Raw genomic sequence first — 7,914 nt, forward strand, 5'->3', positions numbered from 1 at the left:
GTTAGCAAATTATCACAGATTGGTTTGTTACAGAAAATGCTGCTCATGTTACCAAGGTATTTCTCACCTTGCCAATATACTTAGTGGCTGTTGTGACAATTCCTCAAGCACTTTGTGCTCTTCAATCTTCCCATTATTGTTTTAATTCCTAATTATAACTTTTTTTTTCTCAAGTGGAGGATGAATATTGATCCTGCACCTGGTTAAAATTAGCTGGGGTTTGAGCTGTCAGAGCTTTTCAGGGAAGCAGTTTGGTCTGGTTCTTGCTTGGATAGGAGAACTGAGGACTGAAGTGTGGCATTTCATGTCCCCACAAGCCCTGGCTGATGCATATGCAGCAGTAAGATGCCATAGGAGGTGGTTCTTAACATCTGGAAGCAGCTGGAGGTTGATGCAGAGCTGTGATGTGCTTGGTCTGCCTGAGGGCATCGTTCTTGCATCTCAGGCCTGTGATCTGCCTTGGCCAGTCTCTCCAGCTGCTCCTGTCTTTGGGTTTCCATGTGAAGATGAGTTTGTGAAGATGAGTTTGAGGGATGGAGTGTTCAGTGGTTGAGGAGCAGGCAGGGTGGTTGCATCCAGGAGGCAGTGGTCCATAGCTTGGTGTCCAGATGAAGATGGGTAACATGTGGTGTCCCTCAGGGGACTTGTACTGGGACCAGAGCTGCTTAATATCTTCATCAAGGACATGGACAGTGGGACCAAGGGCACCATCAGCAAATCTGCAGATGACACCAAGCTGAGGGATGTGGTTGACATGCCTGAGTGAGGAGGTGTCATCCAGAGGGACCTGGGCAAGCACTTCCACACCACTGTGGTGAGACCCCCCTGCAGGGCTGGGTCAAGCCTCAAAGACCTTAAAGACCATCAGGTTCCAACCCCCCTGCCATGAACAGGGACACCTCCCACCTCCTGCACATCCTGCTCTGCATTGATATTGGGTTTTTCAGTGATGTCCAGTGACAGGACAAGGGGCAGTGGGTGCAAACTGGAGCACAGGAGGTTCCATGTGAATCTCAGGAAGAACTTCTTTGCTGTGAGAGTGACAGAGCCCTGGGCCAGGCTGCCCAGAGAGGCTGTGGAGTCTCCTTCTCTGGAGACATTCAAACCCCCCTGGACACATTCTTGTGTGATATGCTCTGGGTGATCTTGCTCTGACAGGATCAGATCCCACAGGCTGCACAAGCCCCATCCAACCTGCCCTTCAACACCTCCAGGGATGGGGCAGCCACTGCCTCCCTGGGCAACCTGTTCCAGTGCCTTCCTGCCCTCATGGGGAAGAATTTCTTCCTGATGTCTGACCTGAATCTCCCCTCTTTCAGTTTCAAACCATCACCATCTCAATAAAATACATTGAGAGGGTGAGGCAAGAAAGCCTGTGAAGTTCTTAAATGTGAGAATATTGTCAGACTAAAGCTGTTTATCTCGGAGTATGGAAGCTCTTTTGGGGGTTTTAAATGAGTCCAGCAATGTGTCTTGGGGAGATAATAGTGCTGAGACCTGCTAAGAACATTTAGAAGGTCTACCCCAGGAGAGAGTTAGACTCTTGAGCAGAAATACCTGAATAGAGGGTTATCTAAAGCTAACACCTGGTGGTTTTCACCCTCCTGCAGGTCACCTGCCTTGATATTTCCAGTGGTGGAGGGCTTGGGGTGTCCACCAGCACAGATGGGACCATGAAAATCTGGCAAGCTGCCAATGGAGAAATAAGGGTAAGAGCATCTTGCTTTGATGTTGTGTTGAGGTTTGTGACATGCCTGAAGTCACCCAGCTGTGACTTTGGTCAAGGTGCCACACGGTGGTTTTAGGGTGGGCAAGAGTTTAGCTTTTTGAATGAAAAGCTCATTTCAATTTGCCATCTCAGAGGTTTTGAAGTCACATCTGCTGGAAAGGGTGACCTCTCTCAGGGGAAGTGATGCTCAGCAATCTGGAGAGGAGCCCCAGGCTCAAAATGAGAATGGGGACATAGAGGTGACAGCTGAAATGAACTGACAGCTCCTCCCCTGTGCCCTGCGAGCACTGAGCTGCTTCTGCAGGAGAGATGAGGGAAAAACTCTTGGCTGTGATGGATTCACCACATCACAACCAGCTGCCTTCCCTCTTAAGGTGTCTCTCGTGGAGCTTGACCTCTCAGCTGCTTCTTTGGCAGAGGAGAAAAACATTTAACCTGAATTGTGACATCCTTTGCTGTATAATTAGCACCTCAAGTGTCAGAGGGAGGCCCAAAATGTCCCTGGTTGCTCCTTGACTGGAATTCAGTCCAGGCCCATTGCAGGAGCACAAACCCAGGGGACTTGAGCTTAACCCTCTGCCCACATGGGAACACCAAGTTTTCCAGTGTCACAGCTCAACAATTGCTGGGTGTAAGGGTCATAACCATGGAACTAGCACCTAGTTCTTTGTTTTTCCAGAGGCTGTTGGAAGGCCATGTGTATGATGTCAATTGTTGCAGGTTTTTCCCATCTGGCCTCGTGGTTCTGAGTGGGGGAATGGATGCCCAGCTAAAGGTCTGGTCAGCAGAAGATGCCAGCTGTGTAGTAACATTTAAAGGTCACAAAGGAGGTACAGAGTATTTAGCCTTTACAATGCTTGATCTGCCATGTGTATAAGTAATTGTGTTGCACCTCAGGGCTAACATTCAGTCACCAGTCCCCTGCACGTCCTGCTTTGCATTGGTATTGGGTTTTTCAGTGATGTCCAGTGATAGAACAAGGGGCAGTGGGTGCAAACTGGAGCCCAGGAGGTTCCATGTGAATCTCGGGAAGAACTTCTTTGCTGTGAGAGTGACAGAGGCCTGGGCCAGGCTGCCCAGAGAGGCTGTGGAGTCTCCTTCTCTGGAGACATTCCAACCCCCCTGGCCACGTTCCTGTGTGATGTGCTCTGGGTGCCCCTGCTCTGGCAGGGGGGTTGGGCTGGGTGAGCTTTCCAGGTCCCTTCCAACCCCTCAGATTCTGTGATTCTGTGATGTCTAGGGTCTCTTTTTCAAGCTCCCACAACTCAAATAAAAAGGTCACTGGTAGTTGTATTAGACAGATGAAACTGTTCCTCTCACCAACCTGTGTTTCCTTCATTAATTAATCACAGAATGTAATGTAATAAGAGGGAGGGTGCAGCCCATTAACCTGTTGTGAGGGCCAGGGGTGGAGGCAGCCTTCATTCTGCTCCTCCAGGGCAGTCCCAGCTCTCCAGAGCTTTGACTTGCATTCAGCAGCCTTGCACTGCACTGGGAATGTCTCCTGCTCACACCCAGGTCATCCTGCTCACCTTCAGTTGCTCCACATAGAATCATAGAATGGTTTGGGTTGGAAGGGACCTTAAAGATCATCAGGTTCCAACCCCCTGCCATGGGCAGGGACACCTCCCAGCAGCCCAGGCTGCTCCAAGCCCCATCCAACCTGCCCTTCAACACCCCCAGGGATCTTCTAGGTCCCTTCCAACCCAAACCAGTCTGTGATTAATAAGCCACATCCCCAAGCCCAGAACTTGATTAACTCAAAAACTTGTCTTGCACTGAACCTACCACTGTTCTCACATCATTTTTTGGTGTGGTTCCAGAATACTTTGTCCCCAGTGTCTCTTACCCAAGACATGGCAGGTGATGGAGCAGAGCTTTGGTCAGAACACACCTGGCTGACTCCAGGAGCCTCTGGAAGTGGATTCATTCAGTGCTTCTAACTCCAGCCCAAACTGCTGCAGTTTGCTTGGCTTGTTGTGTCCTTTAAGCTTCTGTTTCATGGCTGCTCCTGTTGGGAAAGTGTCAGTTCCATTTTCTAACCATCTGGCTGTTCCTTTCCAAAAAAAATCCCCGTGTCATTTTTAACATGACTCAAGATCTCACAGTGAAGTGAAGCACCCACCCAAACTGCCCTTTTGATGTTGCTGTGCCTGGAGAATGTGGACAATGCTTGTCCCCTGCAGCTTTGGGGATTGTTCAGAGCTGAACTTGGCAAGTGTTTAAGGGTGCTGGGCCAGGCTGTTTAATGTCCAGGTGAGGGGGTTGATTTTGGAGGTACAAACCCAGCAGCAGCTGCCATGTCAGCTCAGACTGAGGCAGATTATTTAATTGGTGATTAATTGGCCTTTGTGCCAGCTCCTGCTCTGGGTGGTTTGCTGGGACCTGCTGCCTTCCACACACCTGCCCTTCCCCATGGCCTGGCTCCCTGCTCCACCTTCCACCCCACACAGTTTGGCCACGTGTCCCCAGTGACACTTTGGGGACAAGGTGCCAGTTGTGTTCACTTTGGGAAATGAGGTGTTTTACCTGCTGGCTGGCTGAAGGTAACCTTTGTTTGGCTGCAGGTATTTTGGACACTGCCATTGTGGATCGGGGAAAAAATGTCCTTTCCTGCTCCAGGGATGGCACAGCCAGGCTCTGGGACTGTGGAACATCCTCCTGTCTGGGTGTCCTTGCTGACTGTGGCTCTCCTGTCAATGGCATTGCTGTGGGCACTGCTGACAACTCCCTCAACCTGGGCACACCTGAAGAAGCTCCCAGTAAGGTTCTTGCTCTTCAAATTCATCTCCACCCCCCTGTCCCAAGCTGTGTAGGTTTGTCACCAGTCATCCTGAGCAGGGGGGGTGGTGCTACGTGCCCTTCTGCCACCTGGGGAGGGGACTTAGGGCTACAGGACAGAGGACTCCAGTCCTGGGGAAGAACTGAGCCTTATCCAGCCATTTTATGGGATCTCTTTGATGACTGACTTGTCTTACTGCACCTGGTGTCTCAGGGTGGGGAGGAATGCAGTTGTAGGTTCAGCAAGGTCATGTTTTGGGACCACCAAGACTTGTTATGTACCCACTGCTGGAAGTAACAACTGTCCCTTTGTCAGGTGAACGTGAGGTTGGGACAGAAGGGAAGATCCTGCTGCTGGCTCGAGAGGACAAGAAGCTCCAAGGAGTGGGACTGCAGAGCAGGCAGCAGGTAAGGAGTCTGAGAAGGACCCACCTGGGAGAGTGCTCTGAGAAGCTGCTCTAAAATCAGCTCCAAGGTGTAATTTCCACTCATTTCCACTCCCAGCAGCTCCTGGGCTTGTATCTGCCATTCACATGGCCATGCAGAGCACTGGGCTGAGGAACTGAGCCAGGTTCAACCTAGATGGTTACCTAAGTAGGTTAACTGGTTAATGTTATCCCAGCTCCTTTCCTCAGTGAGCTTCTCCAGGTGGCACAGAAAGGGACAGAACCAGGCTGGAGGCAGGGAAGGGCTGATCTGCCCACCTATGGTCCTACACTGCAGTGTTCTCCATCCCTATTCCATGGAGGAGCAATTAAAACCTGGTGCAATAACATGATGCTTTCTCTCCTTCCTCCTGGCTTGAGGGGCAAGCTGCTCACAGATTTAACCCAGGTTTGGAGAAGACTATTTGAACAGTGACCAGTAGATGTCATTGTGAATGCACCAAGGTGTGAAGTTGCTGTTTATTCTGGCCAGTGTTTGAAGAGGGGAACCTCAGGTGGCCACCAGTCCATCTCCATCCTCTTGGCAAAGGGTGATGGAGTTGGTAGATCTCAGGTACTGAAGATCTTAGCAGGACCATCCTGGGCCTTGGGACAGGAGCTTCTGATGATGGAGCAGATTGAACTGCTTGTGCCAAGTGAAATTTGGGTGGAACAGATGAGCTCACCAAGGCTGGTTGGTGGGATGGTAGAGGCTGCCCTGGAAGAAGCTCCTGGCTTCTAATAAAGGCTGTGGCTCTGGGAGGAAGGGGGGGGCTCTGCCAGCCTGTCCTGCAGATCTGTCCTTGCTGCTCCATGGGTGTCTGAAGATGAATTTAAGCTCAGCCTTGACTTGCTGGTCACTGTGTGGCACATCTTTCCTCCAAAGGAGACCCAGCAACATTCACTGCTGGCTTTGTCTCTGCTGGCTTGGCAAGGCTGAAGCTGCAGCTGCTCTGCACGGCCTGGGGCAGAGCTGAGGGTTGTGATTGCACTGACTTCTGACTGGTGTGCCAGGGGAGGGTTAGATGGGACATTGGGAACAATTTATCCCTGGGAAGGGGGGGAGTCCCCATCCCTGGAGGGGTTTCCAAGCCCTGGAGATGGTGCTGAGGGACACGGGGCAGGGGTGGCCTGGGCAGGGCTGGGGGAACAGTGGGACTGGATGATCTTAATGGTCTTTCCCAACCAAAACAACTCCATAATTCTGTGACTTCTAAATCAATCCTTCCTTCTCCTGGATGTGTCCTCACCCCTGGGTGTGTGTCCCTTGCATTGGTCCCTGTGTCCCCAGGTGTTCCTCTTCCCCGGGTCCGACGCGTTCAACTGCTGCACGTTCCTCTCCAGCACCTACATCCTGGCTGGGACTCAGGATGGGAACATCTACCAGCTGGATGTGAGAAACACAAAGTGAGTGGATGCCTGGAGCTGCAGGTGTTGAAACCACAACTGGTGTTTTGGCTGGGGAAGAGAGGCAGGTGGAGGGTGCTGGCAGGGACTGCGTTTCCAAGCCCTGGAGATGGTGCTGAGGGACACGGGGCAGGGGTGGCCTGGGCAGGGCTGGGGGAACAGTGGGACTGGATGATCTTAATGGTCTTTCCCAACCAAAACAACTCCATAATTCTGTGACTTCTAAATCAATCCTTCCTTCTCCTGGATGTGTCCTCACCCCTGGGTGTGTGTCCCTTGCATTGGTCCCTGTGTCCCCAGGTGTTCCTCTTCCCCGGGTCCGACGCGTTCAACTGCTGCACGTTCCTCTCCAGCACCTACATCCTGGCTGGGACTCAGGATGGGAACATCTACCAGCTGGATGTGAGAAACACAAAGTGAGTGGATGCCTGGAGCTGCAGGTGTTGAAACCACAACTGGTGTTTTGGCTGGGGAAGAGAGGCAGGTGGAGGGTGCTGGCAGGGACTGCCCCTCCTGATGGGTGGACACAGCCCAAGACACAGCACCATGAGCTGCTGAGCCTCCTGAGTCTTGCTTAATGTCTCTGTCAGTGAACTGGAGGGGATTGAGGGCACCCTCAGTCAATTTGCAGATTATACTAAATTGGTTGAGAGTGTTGATCTGCCTGAGGGTAGGAAGGCTCTGCAGAGGGACCTGGACAGGCTGGATCCAGGGGCCAAGGCCAATGGGATGAGGTTCAACAAGGCCAAATGCTGGGTCCTGCACTTTGGCCACAACAACCCCAGGCAAAGCTCCAGGCTTGGGGAGGAGTGGCTGGAAAGTGCTCAGAGGAAAAGGACCTGGGGGTGCTGGTCAACTGTGGCTGGAGATGAGCCAGTGTGTGCCCAGGTGGCCAAGAAGACCACCAGCATCCTGGCCTGCATCAGGAGTAGTGTGACCAGCAGGACCAGGGAGGTGATCACAGCCCTGGGCACGATCTTATGATCACCAGAACTGGGCAGTGATGAAGCTGCACCTCAAGTCTTGTGTTCATTTCTGAGCCCCTGACTACAAGAAGGACATTGAGGTGTTGGAGCAAGTTCAGAGAAGGGCAACCAAGGGGGGATCTCAGCAGAGCAGAGGGGCAGAATCTCCTCCCTGAGCTGCTGGCCACACTTCTGATGCAGCCCAGGACACAGTGGGATTTCTGGGCTCACACATCAGAATGGACTCTTGGCTACAGCCCATCCTCCCACACTGGTTTGGGTTGGAAGGGACCTTCAAGATCATCCAGTCCCACTCCTGCCATGGGCAGGGACACCTCCCAGCAGCCCAGGCTGCTCCAAGCCCCATCCAACCTGCCCTTCAACACTGCCAGGGATGGGGCAGCCACAGCTTCCCTGAACAAATCCCACTCCTGCCTTGTTTCTGCTCCTTTTCCCAGCACTCCCATCCAGACCATCCACAGATCAGGAGCTCCAGTGCTTTCCCTGCTCCCCTACCGAGATGGATTTGTTGCCAGCCAAGGTAACTCCAGTACCACGTTGTGCCACTAGAAATTGTGGCATCATATCCAGGAGTTTTGTGCTTTTG

The 7,914-nt window shown here is 52.2% G+C and overlaps 1 protein-coding gene across 1 annotated transcript in view; it reads left to right on the forward strand.

Moving 5' to 3' along the window:
* The window catches only part of PAAF1 (proteasomal ATPase-associated factor 1), a gene marked incomplete at its 5' end in the record, with an annotated part of 12,297 nt that overhangs the window by 3,102 nt on the left and 1,281 nt on the right, over window positions 1-7,914 (forward strand). Inside the window, 6 exons of the mRNA XM_009997985.1 lie at window positions 1,611-1,709; window positions 2,409-2,559; window positions 4,297-4,491; window positions 4,827-4,918; window positions 6,227-6,342; window positions 7,766-7,848. Coding sequence (XP_009996287.1) covers window positions 1,611-1,709; window positions 2,409-2,559; window positions 4,297-4,491; window positions 4,827-4,918; window positions 6,227-6,342; window positions 7,766-7,848 — 736 coding nt within the window. The remainder of the gene's footprint in view (window positions 1-1,610; window positions 1,710-2,408; window positions 2,560-4,296; window positions 4,492-4,826; window positions 4,919-6,226; window positions 6,343-7,765; window positions 7,849-7,914) is intronic.

This window comes from Chaetura pelagica, unplaced genomic scaffold (genome assembly GCF_000747805.2).
Source record: "Chaetura pelagica isolate M959 unplaced genomic scaffold, ChaPel_1.0 scaffold555, whole genome shotgun sequence".
In the NCBI taxonomy this organism is placed as follows: domain Eukaryota; kingdom Metazoa; phylum Chordata; class Aves; order Apodiformes; family Apodidae; genus Chaetura; species Chaetura pelagica.